The 23875-nt window shown below is 47.7% G+C and overlaps 1 protein-coding gene and 1 non-coding gene across 2 annotated transcripts in view; both read right to left on the bottom strand.

The window, feature by feature from the left end:
* Window positions 1-23875, bottom strand: part of UNC80 (unc-80 homolog, NALCN channel complex subunit) — a 253218-nt gene that overhangs the window by 77582 nt on the left and 151761 nt on the right. The window contains 12 exon segments of the mRNA XM_039912541.1: window positions 405-539; window positions 2191-2459; window positions 3061-3241; window positions 6261-6362; window positions 6945-7034; window positions 7703-7797; window positions 11891-12074; window positions 13893-13979; window positions 14645-14745; window positions 15680-15823; window positions 21971-22102; window positions 23447-23633. Coding sequence (XP_039768475.1) covers window positions 405-539; window positions 2191-2459; window positions 3061-3241; window positions 6261-6362; window positions 6945-7034; window positions 7703-7797; window positions 11891-12074; window positions 13893-13979; window positions 14645-14745; window positions 15680-15823; window positions 21971-22102; window positions 23447-23633 — 1707 coding nt within the window.
* LOC114813364 lies at window positions 18084-18221 on the bottom strand. The gene has a single exon (XR_003761086.1). It is a non-coding gene; the product is annotated as a small nucleolar RNA SNORA7 (small nucleolar RNA).

Here is a 23875-nt window from a genome sequence, read left to right as displayed (position 1 = left end):
TGAATGAATGAATGAAGAGGCAGAGGAGAGGGAGGAGAGGTGCACCAGGAAATGCTAGTTAGTCATGGTGATGGATGGCGAATGGGATGTGGAGAATGGTTCTAACTCCGGTTCCTGTCCCTTCATCCCCCAAGGTAAAAGCCCTCCCAGTCTGACAGCTGAAGTCACCCTACAGCTCCCCTACATCTCTGCTACCCTCCCGACTGGTGGCCTGTAATGACATCACCGAGGGTCACCTGTTGGGGAGAGGGTGCCCACTGAATAGTCCTTCTCCAGGCTCAGACTTCAGTTACCCTGGTCCTGGCCCCCCCTTGGATGGGGTCGATTCATATGCGGCCACAGGGAGGTGGCCCAGCAGTTTCGGGGGCTGGCTGGGAGTCAGGGCCAAGACCCCCTGTACTCACAGGAAACTCTAGGAGGGGCGCCACGCTGGCAAACAGCTGCAGGACAAAGGGTTTGCGGTGCAGAATGTAAAACTGGTGACAGGCAAATTCGATGGCTTGGCGCAGCTGCGGGTTGCTCTCATAGTCGGCATACACCTGAGAAGAGAGAAACACACCCAGTGAGGAGACAGCCCAGTTTGCCAGACCAGTTCCTTGGAACACCCGGGTGCAGGCCACCAACAATGTCCCTCATGGACAGGTGACCAGAATGCTATCTTGGCACTTTGAAGCCAGTGGGTCGGCCTGGGGCAAGTGTAGTTGATGACAGCGGGACCCCCATCCCATGACAGTCGGTTTGGGTTGGTCTTTGCTCTGCTAGGCTAAAGGTCACGGCTGTGACTCTTTGCTAAGTCAGGTGTGGATTTGGGATGGGGAAGACATTTTCTGGGCGCTATCCCCATTTGGGCTCCCAGTACAATCCCAGGCACCCACAGTACAACCCTCAGCCACTGGGCAACAAATGGCCTAGGCCATGTGTGTGTGTGAGTGGGTGCATGTGTGTTGTGGTACACCTCTTTCTCCTAAACATTCTGAGAGTGTCTCCTTGTTCTACCAAGAGCAGTTGAGATAGCCAACTTCCTGGTCTTTTTGAGGTCTGGAGCTGAGTACGGAATGTAGCTCTGGGCCCTGCAGAGAACAGGAATTAAAGGGGAGACAGAGAAAGACCTGGCAGGAGGGAGACATAGACCCAGAGATAAAATAATAGTAATGTTGGTACTTGTTAAGCGCTTACTATGTGCAGAGCACTGTTCTAAGTGCTGGGGTAGACACAAGGGAATCAGGTTGTCCCACGTGGGGCTCACAGTCTTAATCCCCATTTTACAGATGAGGTAACTGAGGCATAGAGAAGTTAAGGGACTTGCCCAAAGTCACACAGCTGACAAGTGGCAGAGCCGGGATTCGAACCCATGATCTCTGACTCCAAAGCCCGTGCTCTTTCCACTGAGCCACGCTGCTTCTCTGGAATGGGAATGGGCAATGTGGCCTAGTAGAAAGAGCACAGGACCTGGAGCTGGAAGACCTGGGTTCTAATTCTGGCTCTCCCACACATCTGTAGGTGGACCTTTGGCAAGTGATTTAATTGCTCTGTGCTTCAGGTTCCTCATTAGTAAAACAGGGTTTAAATATACATTCTCCAGCCCTCAGATTGTGAACTCAATGCGGGACAGGGGTTGTGTCTGATTTGAATATCCTTTAATTACCCAGGGGTTTAGCCCAGTGCTTGGCCCACAGTATGTGCTTACAGGCAGTCAGAGAGAGAAACAGACATGGAAGCAGAAGTGATACAGATAAAGACATGGAAGACAGGAAGGGAACAGGGCCTGCATGTACAGGGAGAACTCTCTGACTGGCTTCACTAGAGTAAAAAAAAAAAGGTCCATTTTTAAAAAAATGACATTTGTTAAGCACTTACTATGCGTCAAGCACTGTAGTACATATAAGTTCATTAAATGGGACACACTCCCTATCTCACATGGGGCTCCTGGTCAAGTAGAAGGGAGAAAAGATATTGAATCCCCGTTTTACATTTGAGAAAACTAAGGTACAGGGAAGTGAACTGGCTTGCTCTTGGTCAGACAGCAGGCAAGTGACAGAGCTAGGATTAGGACCCAGGTCCTCTGGCTCCCAGGCCCATGCTTTATCCACTAGGTCATGCTCGTTCCCCATCTTCTCTGACTAATTCTAGTTTTTGTCGACTTTCGTTGAGCCAGGGATCTGTGCTGTGTGGCCGAGCTGTCGGACGAACCTGCAGCATGGTGGGGAGAATCCACTGGTACCCACTGAGGGAGAAAAGATGATTGAAGTGAACAGCTGTATTGATGACGGTGGCGGCATACTGCCTCAGCAAAGCGCTATCTTCTGGGTGGAGGATCAGGGCTCCATTGAAGACGTTGAGGAAGAGCATGATTTCATCCCCCCAGGGGAACTCACTGGGCATGCCCAGAAACATCTCCTCCAAGAGTTTAATCCACAGACTCTTCTGGAGGGTGTCCAGGCCAAAGAGTTCCTTCCCAGCTGCAACAGAAAAACAGAGGTGGTGAGCACCTGAAATTTGATCCCTCGGAGGTAGGACAGAAGAGATACCCACACTCCCCAAGCAGATTTGGATCAAGTTGTCACTGGAGGGGAGTTAGAGATGGAGAAGGGGGTGAATTAGGGGTGTTGGATAGTTGGTCCCAAACCATGAAGGACAAGTGTCCAAGAAGGCAGCCAGCACACAGTTCCTGCTAGCCTCCTGGGGCCTCTGAAGGAGATGGACTCCTTCTGCTGGCTTCCTGGAGTCCCTTGCTAGCCTGGATTCATTCATTCGTTCAATCACATTTCTTAAGCACTTCCCTTGTGCAGAACACTGTACTAAGTGCTTGGGAAAGTACAACAAGGGTCGAGCAGGGTAGGGCTGTGCACAGGCTGATGTTCAGTTTACTCCTCACTTGCCCCGGACTGCAGACCAAGCCCAGACCTCAGACATTAGATTTAAATTAATCTTTTGGGAAAATTACGTCCTTATGCCCGTATGCGTTCTCAAGACACTTTCTGGCCCATACTGGCCCACACCTTCTGGCCCATACTGGAAACCCAAGGGAAGCAGAAGAAGCAGAGATCGGGTCCTGCCTACCTTGAGGGTCACTAAAGAGGGAGAACTCGGCATCGATGGCACTGCGGGGGAAGGAGGGCAGGCGCAACAGGTCCTCCTGGAGCATGGAGACGTGGGACTGCTTATGGGCTGTGGGGATTTTCTGGGTCAGAGAGATGAGGAACAGGACACGGCCCACTTCTTCCAGCTTCCGGGTGAACACCTGGAGAGAGAAGCAGCGGCAACGCAGACCCAGATGAGGGACTCTGGGGCAACTAAAAGTGTTGGTCTGGGTGGGCCCACTCACAGTCCCTCAAGACTGTCAGCTAAGTGCTCAGTGAAGATCATCGATCGATTGACTGAATGCTCAGGAACTCAGAGGGAAGACACTGCTTAACTGTTTCTTTTTGGCTGCTTTTATCCCTGTGATACCAGAAGGAGTGTGGAACCAGGAATTGCCAGAATTGATGGGGCTGACTGGGTGACCTGGGAAAGTGGCAGTCAGCCAATGGTGTGCAAACACCACCATGGCTCCCAGCCACCCCCCGACACTGCTCCAGGTAGTCCTGCTTTGGCTGATCCGGCTGATGTACTACAGTGATTGGCTTATAGTAAGCACTGAACAATGATTATTATTATTGTTACTTAAAGGGAGCACTGTACCTGTTCTGAATCTGCCATCACTTTGCCTGGAAGTTTCCATCATGGGGGTGATTCATTTATTCACTCATATTTATTGAGCACCCGCTGAAGACCCGTCAAACCCTGATCCTGGGTCCCCTTCTCTTCTCACTTCATACTCACTCATTCGTAGGATTTATCCATTACTGTCACTTCATTCACCCACTCCACGTGGATGACACCCACCCAAATTCATCTGGCTAGATCGTGCCTCTAACCTCTTCAACAATCATGCATTTCCTCTTGCTACCAGGACATCTCCTCTTGGATGTCTCACTGGCAGCTGAAACTCCATACCATTAAAACTGAATTTATGTTGATTGTATTTATTAAGCATTTACTATGTGTCACGTACTGTTCTAAACATTTGGGGTAGAGACAAGTTCATTACATACTGGACACAAGTCCCTGTCCCATTTGGGGCTCACTGTCCTCACAGTAGGAGGGAGGACAGATATTGAATCCCCATTATACAGATGAGGAAGCTGAGAACCATAGAAGTTAAATGACTTGCCCAAGGTCACACAGCAGGCAACCGGCAGAGTCAGAATTTGAAAGCAAGTGCTCTGAATCCCAGGCCCCAGCTCTTTCCACTAGACCATGCTGCTTCTCAAGGCCCTCCAGCGGCTCCCTCCGTAGAGAGAGAGAGCTCTCTCTCTGGCTCTCTCTCTTTCCGGTATTTGTTAAGTGCTACTGTGTGCCAGGCACTGTATTAAGCGCTGGGGTGGATACAAGCAAATATCAGCTCTCTTCACCTGCTCTAGCCCGGGTGATAGTTTTTGGTCCCCAAGCTAACCTTTACATGATGCCTCATTCTTATGCCTCATTCTTAACACTCTTATCTCTGATCTGTTGACCATAACCTTCTTTCTTCTTGGAGCTCCTTCCCTGTTCATATCTGGCAGATCACAACTCTCTCCAACTTCACAATCCTTCTGAAAACCTGCCTCCTCCAGGAACCATTCTCCAATTTGGTTTCACCCTCTAGCTTGTGTCAGTGTGATAGGCCCTCAGCATAACCTAGACAGTTGACTGACTGAATCAATCTCCGGGATGGCCTATTAATCAATGGCATGTACTGAGTGCTCACTCTGTGCAAAACACTGAACTAAGTGCCTGGGAGAGAACAATTCAGAGTTGATCTTTAGCACTTATGCATCTTTTGGATTCTGCACTTATTTACAATTATTTATCTATCTATAGTGAGAGTATTTGTTCAGTGCTTCTGGTGTGCAGAGCTCTGTACTAAGCACTACAGAGAATACCTAAGCACTGGAGAGAATACACAGAAGGGCATTAAACTTGATCCCTGTCCCTCAGTGGGGATCGGACAGTCTAATCACAATCTATCCCTCTGCATTCCTGCAATCAGTTGCTATAGCCACATCCACAGGAGGTGCTCAACAAATACTACTGATTGAATGATTTTTCTTGGTCGGTTGGCTTTTGTTGTAGATTGCTCGAGGGTGGTTTGGAGCCAGGAGGAGGTAACCATCAGGAATAGACAAAGTCCCCAGGCTCTCCTGGCAAATGGGTGGTGATTAATAGTAGAGCCAGGCCAGCACAATCAAAGACAGAAACTCACCCAGGTTTTTCAGGAATTTACGATTGTTCCATATAGCTCTAGCCAGTCCACTCCATAAATTCAACCTGCCTTCTCTGTTTCAGAATGGACCCAACTCCTCACAGATGACTGCTATGTGAACACTTTGGCAGAATGACGATTCAAAAGATTAGGAATCTCTTGGCAATATTCGGACAATGCTCTCATGGATGAGAAATAAATATGAAGAGTAAAAGCTTTCTTTTTTTTTTAAAGGTATTTGTTAAGCACTTACAATGTGTCAAACACTGTTTGAAGTGCTGGGGTAGGTACAAATTCATTAGGTTGCACACATTCCCTGTCTCCCAAGGAGATCACAGTCTAAGTAGGAAGGAGAACAGGTATTAAATCCCCATTTTACAGTTGAGAAAACTGAGGCACAGAGAAGTTAAGTGACTTGCCCAAGGTCACGCAGCAAGGGTCTGGATTAGAACCCATATCCTCTGACTTTCTTAGGGGCTTTTTAAATACACCGAGTCATGCATCTGTATTCCTGAGAAGAGCTGTAGTTGTCAAAGGATGACATCAGAAGGAAGTAGCAGGTTTAAGTATCTAATTGCAGATTTGCTTTAATTAGTATGACCAACCAAATGTCTTCTCTGCAACTTTTGTATTCCCAAAACAATCAGTTGGTGGTATTTACTAAGCACCTACTATGTGTTGAGTGCTGTATTAAGTGCTTGGGAGAGCACAAGAAAGTACGTGAACCCAAGCCCAGTTCTCAAGGGTCTTATTGTTTAGCTGGGGAGACAGACATTAAAGCACATTTTAAATACTGGCCTTCCTCTGTTAATACTAATATTTTCAGACAGAGCTTTTGGTCTGGTTTGCAATCAGATCTGGGAGTTCCCGTCCTTCTCACCAGATCGAAGGTCCCCACAAAGATCCACAAAGGCAACTTGGAGAGCAGCAAGCTTTAGCCCTGAAGATGGGGATCAGTTTAGGAAGGGTGGGGTACCTGTTTCTGAATGAGCTCTTGGCCTTTTTCCGGATGCATATGGACGAGGTTCAGCTGTGGAGAGACAGACCTCCGGAAGGGATAAATATCCCGCACATAGGTCTGAGAAGGAAGCAGATGAAGCAGAAAAGAAGGGTCAAGAGTCTTGCATCTTGGGAGATTTAATAAGGGGACCCTCCTCTTCAATCCTGGAGGTAATTGGTCACTCTCTTCATTGACCCTGATGCTTCAGTGAACTTAGGTGATTGAGCTACTCGCCACTGTAAACTGCTCTGGATGCCTCAGAGTCGGAAAACACTCTCCCAGAAACCAGGTACCAGATCAGGGGCAGGAACACAAAAAGAGGCATTGACAATTGTACCTTGGAGAATAGAGGTCAATTCATTCAATAGTATTTATTGAGCACTTACTATGTGCAGAGCACTGTACTAAGCGTTTGGAAAATACAAATTGGTAACAGATAGAGACAGTCCCTGCCTTTGATGGGCTTACAGGTCAATCCAAAACAATGGATTGATCTCTTTCATTTCTGTATGTGAAATAAGAAAACCCAAATGGGAAAAAAATGGATTTCTAGATAGCTATTGGGGAGATCTTGATTTGGCCCTTGGATGAGGACGGACTAAATTATGGGGGGAGAAGTGTGAGACATGGAAAGAAAATGGCATGATCATGTGGGCCCACCTTGTTATAGTGGATGAGATTCCACCTTTTGTCCATCAAGAAGTAGTGAGTTGACTGGGTTTCAGGTATGTTAAAAAATTCCAAACACTCCTGAAATAGAAACACAGCAATGCTGTCATCAGCTGGTGCCTGTTTGGGAAAAATGGATTCCAGCGCCATCACAGCTTTATCACAGAATTGTAAAAAGGAAGTGGGCTTCAAATGGGATGAGTGTTTATCAATCAATTATATTTATAGAGGGCTTACTGTGTGCAAAGCATTGTGCTAAGTGCTTGGGAGAGTACAATACAACAGATTTGGTAGACATGTTCGTTGCCCACAAGGGGCAGACAAGTCAAGAATCTCCTAGCCTAAGCCAATAGCAACCAAGAGCGTGGAATCCAATGTGAGGGAACATGTTACTCTTTCTTTTAATAAACACAATGCCACAACCTCTTCCCTGAGTTGAAGGGCGGTAGAGGCTTATGCCTCTACTGTGTATGCTCATCCAACCAGAGTGCCATTTTTCATTATGCGATCATTACGTGATCTGTTGAGCATGTCATTTGGGAATAGGGAAATTGTGAGGTCATTGGCGGGAACAAATTCCTCATGGGCAAGTGTGTGGCATTGGAACATGTGCATCTGGAACATGATTTTAAATATGAGTGCTGACGAGAACGCCATCCTCGTGTTATAAGAGGATTTGGTGTATTCTCAAAATTGATGCTCAACCAGGAAGGCTCAGACTTCATTACGAATTACAAAGACATTTTGACCTTTAGAAGAGCTTCAAACTGGGTGTCTTCATGGACTGGTAACTGGGTTGGGATGTCACATTCATTCTGTCCATGCACAACCAGGGTCTTGGTGCCTAGGGGGAAAGATGTAAAATCATATTCCATATCCATATCTACTTTCATGACCACCCAGCTTCTGAACTCACATGAAGAGCAAACACAAAGGCATTCTGAATGATGGTGAGCATTCTTGGGAGCAGCCCCTTTCCAGGACCAGAGTTCTTGTGGGGGTCACTGGACCTTTGGGATGGGGGAGAGTGGGGAAGCAACACCCATCAATAAATCAATCAGTTGTATTTATTCATCACTTACTATGTTCAGAGCACTATACTAAGCACCTGGGCGAGTACACTATAAAAGATTTGGTAGAAACGTTCCCTGCAGACAACAAGTTTACAGTCTAGATGGGGAGACAGACATTTATAACAATAAATTACGGCTATATTCATAAGTGCTGTGAGGATGATCAGGGTGGGGAGTGAGTAAAGGGAGCAAATCAGGGTGAAGCAGAAAGGAATGGGAGGAAAGGAAATGGGGGCTTATTCAGAGAAAGACTTTTGGAGGAGATGTGCCTTCAGTAAAGCTTTGAATGTGGGAAGACTGATCTTTTATGGGTTATGAAGTGGGAGGGCATTCCAAGTCAGAGGCAGGACTTGGGCGAGAGGTCGGCGGTGAGATAGACGAGATAGAGGTTGGCATTAGAGGTGTGAAGCATGTGGGCTGGGTTGCATTAGGTGAACAGCTAAGAGAGTTAGGAGGGGGCAAGGTGACTGAGTGCTTTAAAGCCGATAGTAACAAGCTCCTGTTTGATGCTGAGGAGAATGGGCAACCATTGGAGGTTCTTGAGGAGTGGGGAAACATGGACCGAACATTTCTGTAGAAACGTGATCCAGGCAGCAGAGTGAAGTATGGACTAAAAAGGGGAGAGACAGGAGGCAGGGAGGTCAGCAAAGAGGTTGATATGGTTATTAAGGCAGGAAAGGATAAGTGCTTGAATAAATTATAGTATCAGTTTGGATGGAGAGGAAAGGGCAGATTTCAGTGATGCTGTGAAGGTTGAACTGACAGGACTTAGTAGTTGATTGAATATGTAGGCTGAATGAGAGAGTTGAGTCAAGTTGGTGGGCTTGTGAGACAGGAAGAATGATGGTGCTGATGGGAAAATCAAGGGTAGGACAGGCTTTGGGTGGGAAGATAAGGAGTTCTGTTATGTTTGAGGTGATGGCTGGACATCCAGTAGAGATGTCTTGAAGGAAAGAGGAAATGCAAGATTGCAGAGATGGAGAGAGATCAGGGCTGGAGATGCAGATTTGTGAATCATCCGCAAATGGGGGGTAGCTGAAACCATGGGAGTGAATGAGTTCTCCAAGGGAGTGGGTGTAGATGGAGAATAGAAGGAGACCTTGAGGGGTTCCCACAGATAAGGGGTGGGAGGTAGAGGAGGAGCCCATGAAAGAGATTGAGAATAAGCGGACAGAAAGATAGAACAAGGAGAGGACGGTGTCAATGTTTCCAGGACAAGGGGGTGGTCAACAGTGTTGAAGGAAGCTGAGAGGTCGAGGTGAATTAGGATGGAATAGAGGCTGTTGGATTTGGCAAGAAGATTATTTGTGACCTGTGAAAGGGTGGTTTTGGTGGAGTAAAGGGGGTGGAAGTCAGATTGGAGGGGCTCAAGGAGAGAATTGGAGGAGAGAAACTTGAGACAATGGGTGTAGACAATTTGCTCAAGAGGTGTGGTGAGGAATGGTAGGCAGGAGATAGGGTGATAGAGCTGTGGGGTCAAGGGAGGTTTTTATTAGGATAGGGGAGACATGAGTATAATAATGATGGCATTTGTTAAGTGATTACTATGTGCAAAGCACTGTTCTAAGCACTGGGGAGGATACAAAGTGATCAGGTTGTCCCACGTGGGGCTCACAGTCTTGATCCCCATTTTACAGACGAGGTAACTGAGGAACAGGAAAGTTAAGTCTCTTGCTCAAAGTCACACAGCTGACAAGCAGCCGGGCCGGGATTTGAAGAAGCCATCAGGGAAGTCATTTAACTTCTCTGGGTCTTGATTTGCTCTACTGTAAAATAGGGATTCAATTCCTGTTCTCTCTCCTCTTTAGATGGTGAATCTCTTGCAAGACAGACTGTGTCCAATCTGACTATCTTGTATCTATACTGATCAATCAATCAATGGTATTTACTGAGTGCTTACTGTGTACTGAGCACTGTACTAAGTGCTTGGAAAAGTATAACAGTGTTGGTGAATGTGATTCCTGCCTTCATCTCCAGATGCGGGAGAGGGGAAATAGTAGAGTGCTTGGCACATAGTAAGCGCTTAACAAATATCACATTTATTATTAATAATAACACAAGTTTTCCTCATCGTGGGGTTTTGCAAGAATGTAATCCTTGCTTTTTAGGAGATCTGATTGCAAGTGGACTTCAGAGAGGCTAATCCACCTCGTTTGTATTTATTGTGTATCACAAACAGTCCACACATAGGTAAGCAGTGTCTCAGAATACACCTTCTTACAACTGAGGATCTCCATTAATTCTCTGAAGTTGAATAGCATCCCTAAATTCTTCAACCAAGACAACCAAGTGAATTTAGAAGTTATCTTTTGGAAGACTTTTAAACAGTACAGTGGTAATAAAACATCATGCTTTCAGACCAAACTGAAGGTCTAGAGGATTCTAGTGCTGAACAACTCTCTCCAGAGTTATGAGCCCCAGATGGTCTAGGTCAGCCACATTGCAACCCCCGCCCCTAACTCCTGCCATCCCCCTAAGCAAGATTCATCAGCATCGTCTATGGGCCCAGCTCAACTATCAAAATGCAGACAGGACCGTCACTGACAAAGCTCGGGAACAAAGTCAGTCTACCAGCAGTGAAGCTCAGCTCTCCTCAACACAGCTTTGCTAGGAGGAAAATCCACGACAACAGGATACATTGTTAGGGTTAGGATTAGGGTTAGGGTTGTCAGCTGTGTGACTTTGAGCAAGAGACTTAACTTTTCTGTTCCTCAGTTAGCTCGTCTGTAAAATACCATGACAATAGGATACACCAACAGCAGCGTGGCTCAGTGGAAAGAGCACGGGCTTTGGAGTCAAAGGTCATGGGTTCGAATCCCGGCTCGGCCACTTGTCAGCTGTGTGACTTTGGGCAAGTCACTTAACTTCTCGGTGCCTCAGTTACCTCATCTGTAAAATGGGGATTAAGACTGTGAGCCCCACGTGGGACAACCTGATTCCCTTGTGTCTACCCCAGCGCTTAGAACAGTGCTCAGCACATAGTAAGCACTTAACAAATACCTACATTATTATTATTATTATTGTTTGAAGAGCTAAAATGGGTCAACTGAAAGCAGGGAGGGCAGAATGTAGGGATTCCAGGAATCACCGTCTCAGAAGAGAGGCCCGGCAGAGAATTGGACAGAGATAGCTGCAGCAGCAGACAAGCCTGATATTCTGCAATTAAGTAAAACACAACTCTTTTCTATTCTAAATGCCAGGATCCTAATAATTGGGTATTTGTTAAGTACTTCCTGTGTGCTGAGCACTGTCTGAAACACTGGGGTGCATGTAAGATAATCAAGTCCCACATGGGGCTCACAGTTTAAGTAGGAGGGAGCATAGGCATTGAAACCCCATTCTGCAGAAGAGGGAACCAAGGCATAGAGAAGCTAAGTGACTTGCCCAAGGTCACACAACAAGTACGTGGCAGAGCCAGGACTAGAAGCCAGGCCTGTGCTCTTTCCACGAGGCCACACTGAAAACAGTGCAGAGTGGTGCACACAGCAAACACATCAGCACTGGGGGGTATGATCTTGGTCTGTGCCTTGGGTAGAAGGAACTGGAACTGTCCCTCCTACCCTGACTGGTCTTTTCAGTCACACACACACCCTCATAGGTAGTTCTTTTGTATCCAAAGGACTGCTAGAGAGTAAACAGCAAAATGTTCTAAGGAATGAAATTCTAGTACACATGTTCATTTGGGACAATAATCGTCTCTTTTCCTAGTCTGATGGCTACCAGTGTTGGTGAACGGATCTCTCTGTGGCAATATGGAAAGAGGATTAACCGGTGCCTAATCAATGCTCAATCAGGGCTCATCCAGACCGTATCTGAAGCTCATCCACTGTTCCATTGGTGCTCAAGAAAGCAGTCTTGCCATACCTGGCATCGAAGCAGTGACCAATAACTTCACTTCACATTGTTCCTTCTTCATCGTCTGTTTGAGGTCCTTGAAGAAAAGGCCCTCTACGTAGCCTACTACCTCCCAGAGGAAAGTGAGAGTTGCTGAGATGGCATCCATTCCCCATTCACAGGGCGTACGCACAAAATACATGATCAGTCCCACCTGAAAGGCACAGCAAGGAGGGGATTCAAAGCTCTGATGGACCCAGGACACACTGCTATGCCTGCATCCACCTGTTCCTCTCCTCCCGCCCTTCCGCTGGACAGCCCCATTTTCGGCTAGTCTGTCCTCCATCTGGTGTTGATGGGGAGCCAACCAGGCACCTTAATGTCTGGTATTTTAATTTTATGCTCCATCACCTCCTACCTCCGCTCTGGCTGCTGAGTCCCTTGGTTCAGAAGTGGAGATTATATTTAGGGGGAACTGGGAAGTGAAAACAGCAGCTCTAGGAAAAAGGAGTAGTCAGGGATGTGTCCCGTGACCTGCTTGGTCACTGTTCAGTCAATCTATACTATTTACTGAGTGCTTACTGTGTGCAGAGCACTGTACTAAGCACTTGGATGAGTACAATATAACAGAGCTGGAAGACACAATCCCTATACTCAGTGAGCTCAAAATCTAAAGGCGGAGGCAGACTTTAACTGAGAAATAAATTACGGATATGTATATAAGTGCTATGGGGCTGAGGGATAGGTGAAAAAAGGGTGTAAACCCTAGTGACACAGAAGGGAATGGGAGAAGAAGAAATGAGGGTTTAGTTGGGGAAATCCTCTAGGAGATGTGAATTTAATAAGACTTTGAAGGTGGGGAGAGTGATTGTCTATCAGATATGAAGGGGAAGGGAGTTCTAGGCCAGAGGCAGAACAAGAGCGGGAGGTTGGCTGTGAGATAGGTTTAGGTTCTGAAAGTTTTCATGAAGAAACTTTTGTGGATTTATGCCTCCTAGTGCAAATTATATGATGTAACTTATAATTTGGGGTTGGCCACAGGGTGCTCAGAATTCTTTTGTTCCTTAGGACACCGCTGGATATGGGGTTAGTCATATCTTCCTCACCAAATACGAAAATTGGTTGGTTCCTTGACTGGTCAAAAATAAGAGGGCTATACTGTAGTCCTAGTGGAAAGAGCATGGAAATGGGTGACCGAAGTTCTAGTTCCAGCTCCACTGCTTGCCTGCGGTGTGACGTTGGGCAAGTCACAACTTCTGAGAGCTTTAAGTTTCCTTATCTGTAAAATGAGGTTGAAATACCTGTTCTCTCTCCCGTTTAGACTGTGATTCGGTGTGGGACACAGATTTGTGTCCAATCAGATTTTTCTGTAGCTACACCAGGGTTAAGCAGAGTGTTTGGCACATGGTGTTTCATAAATGTCAAAATTATTATCATCACCCATTCAAATGTTATTACTATTATGGTATTTGTTGAGTGCTTATTATGTATCAAGCACAGTTCTAAGCGCTGGGGTAAATTCAAGTTAATCAGGTCAGACACAGTCTCTGTCCCACATGTCCCACAGTCTAAGTAGGAGGGAGTGCAGGCACTGAATCCCCATTTTACAGGTGAGGAAACTGAAGCACAGAGAAGCTAAGTGACTTGCCCAAGGTCACCCAGCAGGCAAGCATTGGAGTCAGGATTAGAAACCAGGTTCTCTGACTCTCAGCCCCATGCTCTTTATATCCATTCTCTATACTGACACAAAATAATCTCTCTCAGGAAATAGGAGAAATGCCATCCAGGTTCACACACTACATTCCTCCTAAATTCATTCTCACTGCACCTCATTCTCAACTCCCCTACATCTAACTCCTTGCTCACCCCCTTCCTTCTTTCTTCCATCAAATCCACCAGACCATGACTTGCCTCAGTGTTAAAGTCCTCCAGATGCTCTCCCCCATTAACCTGTCCTTGATCTACAGATTAACTGAAATGACCAACCACTCAGGCAATTTCTGAGATGTCACTAGACAGTGCTAAAACTCACCAAGTAGTTAAACAGGATGTGAGAGGTCTGAGCAGGGAAGTCTCCAATATTCAGGAGCAGCTTTCTGAGCATATACATCAGTTCATCCTGAAAAAAGAACAAAGGTTTTTGTGGGTGTTTGCATGCACATGCAGGCACGTGCATGCACACGCACATACACACTTACATACACACATGCTTGTATACATACATGCCATCCCTTTCCCTCTCCACCTCCCAAGACCACTCTCTATAACTCCTATCTGTGATGAAGTGGGGAAATAGTTCATTATCTTTTCGCCCACATTTTCCTTTAAATTCTCCCTTTGTCTACAGAGAAGTGGGTTCCCCAGGAAGGGAAACAAGTGTTTTCTTTCATCAGCCCTGCCCGCAAGAGTTTAAGGTTCATTACAGGTCTTATCTCATCTTTCCCTACATTTTAACCCTGGGGGCAGTTAGGCTGAGGGCTTGGCTGCTGCATGCATGGAGAATCTGAGGCCCTGAAACCCAGGAGACCAGCCCACAGTTTCAGCCCGCCCCCGGCATAGCACCCTAGGACCGTCAATAGGGCATTTGATCGGGGACCCATCGTCATTTCCCTTGTTCCTGTCAGGAGGTATTTCCTGAGTCCCAGAGCTGCAGTACCATCCCAGGCCAGGCCAGCCAGCCACCCGTCAGACCAACACCCCTCTTCCTCCCCACCACTTGCTTAGTCGGGAAGTCCAGGGATTTCTTTCGCCCCATAAACCCGGCACGAGAAGAGGCCTCTCTACCTGTCGGTTGCTTATGGTGAGCTTTTCCAGGAAATGTCGAAGAACCGTGGAGGGGTCTTCAATCAAGCAGTTCCACAGGACCTGCTGGGCTACCGCACTCACTTCAAAAGAGAAGGACAGGTCAGAGCTCCTCTGGAAGAGCAATGTGGAACTAGACCGTAGGATTATGTTATGAAAAATGTCCCCAACTTGCACGAACTCTAGGGCTTTAGGGGGCATATACACTCCATGCCTCCCCGAAAAACGTTGGCCCAGTAGAAGGTGGCAGGACAGGATGCAAGGGGTGCCTTACGAGAGGAATGTGGTTGCTTTCAGAAGGGAGGCATTGGGCACTGTGTGGAATAGGGCCATACGTAGCAAGGCCCGCTCGCTCCTGAAGTAAAGATGATGGGGTTAGTGTTGGTGTTGCTTCCATGCCATATTTATTCCCAAGGGTTGCAGGCCTGAACTGTGGGGTGTGAGTGGAGTGGGTGGAAGCCACAGCCTTCACCTTTCCTCACCGGTTCCTTTACAGCTCGGGTGCAAGCAGAGCAAAATGAAGCAGCAGGCAGCAGGAGGTCGCCTTGCCCATGCAGGCCTGGCGCCCCCTTTGGCAGGAGGCCCCGCAGGGAGGGTTAGGGGCCTCGCTAGGAACTCAGTGGTGGGGGTTTGGCTGAGGGGACACTGGGGAAGTCCAAGCCCAGAGGAGAGGGGTGGAGGAAGGGTGGTGGTGTCACTGGAGGGGAAGTGTGGGGGAGGAAGCAGAGTGCAGGGAAGTGGGCAATGCCAAACCCAGGTCGTCCACATGCCAAAGCTATACCGGTCGTGAGAAAGGAACAAGTCCATCAGCAGCCGCCCTGAGATGGCAATAACGACGTTTTCCCTAGCAGAGAGAATGAAGGATGCAGAGAGGGTTGGAAATGGAGCCTCTCGTCAGCAGGAATCATTCAAGCTAAGGTGAGGCAGACGTCCGGAGGGTTATTTCGGTTCCGCCAACCAGCACTTTGAAGGATAGCTCCGAGGATCCAATGAAGACCCTGGGATTCACAGACGTACCTGCTACTCCGTCCTCTCGGACCTCTCCGTCTTCCATCAGGTGAACGATTGGCAGCACTGCTGCACAGATGCATGCTGGGAACACTGCCTGTGGGGGCTGGGGCACATGGTGATTTGGCGTGTGCTCAGTAGTGTGCTCTTCATCTGGTGGCGGGAAGCGATAAAGTCACCATGCTTGACAGGAAAGAGTAACCCTCTTCATGGAAAGTCAGGGATGGAGGGGTGGGGGAAATTAGTGGGTGAGAAGGTCAATCCCTAATTGCGATGATGGGTGACCAGGAGGGTGGCCATCACACGGTTATACCAAGCATCCAGTTGCCACTGATGGAAGCATAGTCTTGGGCTGGATGGACTGGGAGTCTGGCCCAGCCTGGTGAATTTTACAATCCACTTCTCATAGCCAAATACTGATTATTTTCATTGAAAAGATTACTAACCAAAAAGAGAGTTGGTTTTCATGTGTGCTTTTCTTCAGTGCCAAAACATTGTACCTAAATAGTTGAATTCCTTCAGACTGTGAACCCGCAGGAGAAGATGTAGCCATAAAGCTCTTGCCAGGGCATGTCCCGTCTCCTTGAACGACAAAACCTTGTGCCCCAAGCAGTGGATCAACTCAGAGACCTGCTGTCTGAATCCCTCCCACCAGTGGGAGAAGAAGACTGGGCAATATTTACAGAGGTGACTATGAGTCTTTCCGATGATCATAAAGCACGAGCCTGGGAGTCAGAAGACCTGGGTTCTAATCCAGGTTCTGCCATTTTTGTGCAGAGAACTGTACCAAGCGCTTGAGAGAATACAATAGAGTTGGTTAGTGGGATCCCTGCCCTCAAGAAGTTATAGTCGATAGGAGGAGGAAGGCATTAAAATAGTTATGGATAGGGGAAATAGTAGCCTAAAAGTATATGTACCTAAGTACTGTGGGGCTAGGATGTATATCAAAGTGATTAAGGGATACCCAGGCACGTGCCAAGTTGACATAGAGAGGAGGGCGGATAAGGGAAATAAAGCTAAATAATGTACCCTTTATTCATCCCACCCATAGCTCCACAGCATTTATGGACATATCCGTAATTTATTTTAGTGTCTGTCTCCCTGTCTAGACTGTAGGCGCCTCATCCACAGGGAACATGCCTACCAATTCTACTTTCCCAGTTGCTAAGAACAGTACTCTGTACACAGTAAGCACTCATTAAATACGATCGATTGATCGATTAAAGCTGGTTCAAGCTCTGGTCATCTTTGGCTGGACTACTGCACTAGCCTTCTCAGTGGTCTTCCATCCTCCAGCCTCTTCTTCGGTCCATCCACACACCAGGCTGTTCCAGCACACACCTGTCCCCCAAAACCTCACAGGGTTCCCCGTCTCCATCCATATGAAACAGAACCTCCTTATTAACGGCTTCAAGGCACTCCATGTTACATTCCTGCTCTCTTCCCGTGCTACTATTCCTCAGGCTGGAACTTTGCTGCTTCCAATCTCCTCTTCTAAGAGTAACACCCTCTTGTCTTTCCTGCCCTGGCTCATGTCATTCCCCCCAACCTTCAGTGCCCTTCTTTCCCACCCAGGTCTGCCAGAAAGTGCCTCTCCCCAGCTTTGAATTCCTCTTATAAATCCCACCAACACCCATCCTCTGCACTTGAATCCTTTAGACTGGAAGCTTGTTGTGGGCAGGGAATGTGTCTGTAATACATCACTCTCCCCAGGGCTTAGTACAGTGCTCTGCACACAGTAAGTGCTCAATAAATATGATTGTTCGTATCCTCATATATGCAGCATATTTTAATTTATGCATACATCCAAGCTTTTGCTCTCTGCCCATGTTGTAGTCTGTCTTCCCTATTAGATGACAAGCTCTTTGAAGGCAGGAAATTTGGCCTTTGCTAGGGCTGCATTCTTCCAAGTGGTGAGAAATAGTACCTAGCACTCAGCAGTCACTCAATCAATTGATCCATCGGTAAAGAGACCATTTGGCCTCCATCATTTTGGCAGTTGTCCCCAGATTACCCACCAGGATGAAGCTGGGAGTGGAAGGTGGCAAAGTAGAGGGATAGAGGGAAGGTGGTAGAGTAGGGGAGGGCTGGGGGTAGAGCTCAGACACCCTGTTCCTTGGGTCTCATTTTCGCCTCTCATCCTCTTGCTCACGCCATCCTTCCTGCCAGAAACTCCTTTCCCTTTCTTGTCTTGTCATACGCTGTCAAGTCATCTCTGACCCATAGCGACGCCATGGGCACACGTCTCCCAGAATGCCCCAGCTCCATCTGCAATCGTTCCGGTAGTGGATCCATAGAGTTTTCTTTGAAAAAATACGCAAGTGGTTTACCATTGCCTCCTTCCGTGCAGTAAACTTGAGTTCCACCCTTGACTCTCTCCTAAGCCGCTGCTGCCCAGCACAGGTAAGTTTTGACTTGTAACAGACTGCCTTCCACTCACTAGCCACTGGCCAAGCTAGAAATGGAATGGGTAGGCCTCTGCTTGACTCTTCTTCTTGTACCTGAGACTGGTAGAGTACTGGAAACTCTCCAGGTGCCATCCTGAGAGGGGCCTTCCCCCTTCACATCTGGCAAATCAAAACAGAACTCCTTATTTTCCCACCCAAACCCTGTCCTTCCCTTGATTTTTCCCATCACCACCATCCTTCCTGTCTCACAAGCCCACAAACTTGGCATCATCCTTGACTCTGATCCTTCATTCACCCCACATAATCAATCCGTCACCAAAACCTGCCAATCTCACCTTCACAACATTGCCAAGATCCACCCTTTCCTCTACATCTACCACTACCTTGTTAGGACAGTCACTCATCATATTCCGAACGGATTACTGCATCAGGATCCTTTCTGATTTCACAACCTCCTGTCTCTCCCCACCTCAGTCTATACTTCACTCTGTTGCCCAGATTATCTTTCTACAGAAACGCTCTGGGTATGTCACCTCCCTCCTCAAATATCTCCAGTGATTCTCTATCAACCTTCATATGAAGCAAAAACTCCTCATTATTAGCTTCAAAGCTCTTGTCCCCTCCTACCTCACCTCCCTTCTCTTCTTCTACAGCCCAGCCCTCACACTCCGCTCCTCCACTGCTAACTTCCTCACTGTGCCTCGTTTTCATCTGTCCCACCGTCGACCCCTGGCCCACGTCCTACCTCTGGCCTGGAATGCCCTCAACCTTCACATCTGCCAAACTAGCTCAATTCTTCCCTTCAATGCCTTACTGAGAGCTCACCTCCTCCAGGAGGCCTTCCCAGACTGAGCTCCCCTTTCCCTCTGCTCCTCCTCCCCTCCCCATCACCCCTACTCCCTCCCTCTGTTCTATCCCCTACTTGCCCCACAGCACTTATGAATATACGTACATATTTATTATTCTGCCTTTATTATTCTGTTTAATAGTAATAATAATGTTGATATTTGTTAAGCGCTTACTATGTGCAGAGCACTGTTCTAAGCGCTGGGGTAAACACAGGGGAATCAGGTTGTCCCACGTGGGGCTCACAGTTTTAATCCCCATTTTACAGATGAGGGAACTGAGGCACAGAGAAGTTAAGTGACTTGCCCACAGTCACACAGCTGACAAGTGGCAGAGCTGGGATTCGAACTCATGAGCCCCGACTCCAAAGCCCGTGCTCTTTCCACTGTGCCACGCTGTATTAATGATGTGTATCTATCTATAATTCTATTTATTTATATTGATGCTATTGATGCCTCTCTACTTGTTTTGTTTTGTTGTCTGTCTCCCCTCTTCTAGACTCTGAGCCCGTTGTTGGGTAGGGATTGTCTCTATTGCCGAATTGTACTTTCATTCATTCATTCATTCAATAGTATTTATTGAGTGCTTACTATGTGCAGAGCTCATAGTGCTCTGCACTATACTAAGCGCTTGGAATGTACAATTTGGCAACAGATAGAGAAAATCCCTGCCCACTGACAGGCTCACAGTCTAATTGAGGGAGACAGACGGCAGAGCAAAACAGAACGAAACAAAAACAAGACAACATTATCACAATAAATAGAATCAAGGGGATGTACACCTCATTAACAAAATTAATAGGGTAATAAATAATATATACAAATGAGCACAGTGCTGAGGGGTGGGGGAGGGAGGAGCAGAGGGAAAGGGGGCTCAGCTGAGGGGAGGTGAAGGGGGAAGGGGGAGGAGCAGAGGGTGGAGGGGGAGCAGAGGAAAAAGGGGGGAGTTCAGTCTGGGAAGGCCTCTTGGAGGAGCTCAGTAGGGCTTTGAAGAGGGGGAGAGAGTTAGTTCGGCAGATGTGAGGAGGGATGGCATTCTAGGACAGCTGTAGGATGTGGGCCAGAGGTCGACAGCGAGATAAGTATGAATGGGGGACAGCGAGGAGGTGAGCGGCAGAGGAGCAGAGTGTATGTGGTAGACAGTAGAAAGAGAGAAGGGAGGTGAGGTAGGAGGGGGCAAGGTGATGGAGAGCTTTGAAACCAAGAGTGAGGAGTTTTTGTTTTGTGCTGAGGTTGATAGGCAACCACTGGAGGTTTTTAAGAAGGGAGTGACATGCCCAGAGTGTTTCTGTAGGAAGATGATCCAGGCAGCGGAATGAAGACTAAACTGGAGTGGGGAGAGACAAGAGGAGGGGAGATTAGAGAGAAAGCTGACACAGTAATCCAGCCGGGATATTACGAGAGCTTGTACCAGCACAATAGCCGTTAGGATGGAGAGGAAAGGGCAGATCTTGGCGATATTGTAAAGGTGAGACCGGCAAGCATTTGTGACAGATTAGATTAGTGGGGTGAATGAGAGAGCTGAGTCAAGGATGACACCAAGGTTGCGGGCTTGTGAGACGGGAAGGATGGTCGTGCCGTCCACAGCGACAGGGAAGTCTGGAAGAGCACAGGGTTTGAGAGGGAAGATAAGGAGCTCAGTTTTGGACATGTTGAGCTTTAGGTGGCAGGAAGACATCCAGGTGGAGATGTTCTGGAGGCAGGAGGAGATACGAGCCTGAAGGGAGGAGGAGAGAATAGGGGAGGAGATATAGATTTGGGTGTCATCTGCATAGAGATGATAGTTGAAGCCGTGGGAGCGAATGATTTCACCAAGGGAGCGAGTATAGATGGAGTATAGATGTGACCCTTGAGGAACCCCTACAGTTAGTGGATGAGACGGGGAGGAGGAGCCCGAGAAGGAGACCGAGAATGAATGGTCAAAAAGATAATAGGAGAACCAGGAGTGGATGGAGTCTGCGAAGCCAAGGTGAGATAAGGTGTGGAGGAGAAGGGGATAGTCAGCAATGTCAAAGGCAGCTGAGAGGTTGAGGAGGATTAGGGTAGAGTAGGAGCCATTGGATTTGGCAAGAAGGAGGTCATGGGTGACCTTTGAGAGAGCAGTCTTGGTAGAGAGGAGGGGACAGAAACCAGATTGGAGGGGGTCCAGGAGAGAGTTGGAGTTGAGTTTCCAAGTGCTTAGTACAGTGCTGTGCACACAGTAAGTGCTCAATAAATACGAATGAATGAATGAATGAATGAATGAATGAATGAATCTTTGGTCTCTGTGGCTTCCCCTTACCTGAAAGCTACATGAGAATAGGGGTCATGTCTACTCACTGTATGGTACTCTCTCAAGTGTTTAGTACATGCTCCACCCAGAGTAAGTACTCAGTGAATATCACTGGTTGAATGACTGATTGCTTTCCTAAGGACACTGGAGGCAAGGGAGGACTAGGGGATCCCACTGCCAATTGGCTGCTGCTCCCTGGTCTCAGGTCTCCTTGAATTAATAATAATAATAATTAATAATTCTGGTATTTGTTAAGCGCTTATATTGTGCCAGGCCCTGGGATGGAGTCAAGCAAATTGGTTTGGACACAGTCTCTGTCCTGCATAGGTCTTACAATTTTCATCCCCAGTTTACATATAAGGTAACTGAGGCACAGATAAGTGAACTGACTTGTACAAGACCACACAGCAGAAAATTGGCTGAACCGGGATTAGAACCCAGGATTTTCTGACTCCCAGGCCCATATTCTATCATTCATTCATTCATTCATTCATTCAGTCATATTCATTGAGCAATTATTGTGTAGAGAGCACTTACTAAGTGCTTGGAAAGGTGCAACATAAACACCTGCCCACACTACATCATATCCAGCTGTAGGAAGGTCGGATTGCTCTCGGAGCACTGAGTCATGAAGGAGCAAGATGGCATTGTAGGCTTTCCCTGGAAACCAACGCGTCAGCAGGGCCCAGAGCAGAGTTGCCTCCCTCCGCCTCCCCTCTCACCCCCCAACCCTCCGTAGAACCCTTGCCTCCAGGAGGCTGAAGCCAGAGCTCACCTTCTGCACTGACCGCTGAACGCACTGACCAGACGGAGCCCCGGCGGAAGGAATAGTTGCGGTGGGAGGTGCTCGAGGTGCAGGACGGGCTCACGGAGAGGCGGCGGGATGCCAGGTTGCTGACTTCTTCTACTGGCAAAGACAAATGGGAACAGGGATTTGGGTCTGTGAGGACTGCAATGAGACATGTCTACAACTAGTCTACAACTAGTACAACTCTGTTATAGTGGACTCTTTCAAGTGGTTAGTACACAGTATGCAGTCTATAAATACCATTGATTGATTGATGGATTGATTGATTGAGGTCACCCAAGGCCTGCACTTCCAGCTAGCATGTGTGAAAGACAGGATCCTCTCTCCACCAGCTGATACCCGGGGAGGAGGATCAGTGGACTCCTGTTGTTGCCCAGCCCGGGATCACCTGCTCACTGTTTCAGGAAGGCCATGGAGTGGAGAGGTGAGTTAATCTGGCTCCTCTAAGGTCTTCCTGGGGCCTGTGGTTGTGTTAGTGGGAAAGATAAAATGTTCTCCATTGTGGGTGGTCTTGGACAGGGATCTCTCCTTAACAATCAGATCATCCTGCTTTAAAACAAAGCCCAAAAAAGCTGCATCCCAAATGCTTACTGGGGAAGCAGCATGCTTTACTGGAAAGAGCACGGGCCTAGGAGTCAGAGGACCTGGGTTCTAATTCCAGCTCTACTACTCATCTGCTCTGTGACCTTGGGCAAATCACTTAACTCCTCTGTGCCTTAGTTACCTCAGCTGTAAAACTGGGATTAAGACTGTAGCTCTATGTGAAGCACTATGAACTTGCTTCTGTATCCTTTAAATACTTGATATTCACCTCGCCCTCAGCTTCCCAGCACTAATGCACATATCCATAATTTATTTAATTATTTGAATGTCTATATCCCCCTCTAGACTGCAAGCTCCTCATGGGATCGTGTCTGCCAACTCTATCAGGGCACTCAGGATAGTGTTCTGTACTCAGTTAGCGCTCAATAAATACAAGTGACTGAATGATTCAAGTAGGGCTGGCTCACTGGGCACCGGAGTTGGATTAGTACCTCATGCTAGCTCCCTCTGACTGTGTCCAACCCGAATATCTTGTGTCTACCCCAATACTTACTACAGTCTGGTACATAGTAAGTGTTTAACAAATACCATAAAAAAACCTGATGGGAACCATACACACACACACACACACACACATATATATGAAATTTGGGAAGCCTGTCAATCAATCGATCAGTGGTTTTTATGGAGTCTTTACTTTGTGCAGATCACTGGACTAAGTGCCTAGGCAAAGACAATACAAAATACATTTCTCCCTCGGGGAGTATGGGAAGGCGTGCAGGAGAGCCCAAGCCAATTTATCCTTCCATGGGCCTTGCTACTCTTAGGCCACCCACTGGGAAAGAAAGCCTAGCCCCAAGCTGCCCATTTCTCAGTGACACCCCCCTGCCGGGAGCACACCTTCTTCCTCCTGCTCCGAGTTCGGGGTGCAGGAGGGCTCATAGCATGCTTCCTGAGTGATGGGGATGGCGGTGATAAGGCTGGCTTCTCGGCCCAGGCGCTTCTTCTCCTCCTCCTGCTGCAGGTTCTTCAGGATGTGCTCCGCTCTCTGATGGGAGCGGGACACGGCACGGGCTGAAAATGATTTCTGGAGGGCAGGAAGGAAGAGCCATGTTAATTTCACAGTTCCTGGCCTTGGTTTCCCCAAGAGAGTCAGATCTGAGATCCAATGAAAGGAGGGATGCTCGTCGACAGTTACCCAGCCGAGGCCTGGAGTCAGGAGACCTGGGTTCCAATCCTGGCTCTGTCAATCAACTGCTCTGTGACCTTTGGCAAGCCACTTACCTGCCCTGTGGCTCAGTTTTCTCATCTGTAAAATGAGGGTTCAAT

This window comes from Ornithorhynchus anatinus, chromosome 7 (genome assembly GCF_004115215.2).
Source record: "Ornithorhynchus anatinus isolate Pmale09 chromosome 7, mOrnAna1.pri.v4, whole genome shotgun sequence".
Classification (NCBI taxonomy): Eukaryota; Metazoa; Chordata; class Mammalia; order Monotremata; family Ornithorhynchidae; genus Ornithorhynchus; species Ornithorhynchus anatinus.
The sequence above is the reverse complement of the archived record's forward strand: the minus strand, read 5'-3'. Positions and strand labels throughout refer to the sequence as shown.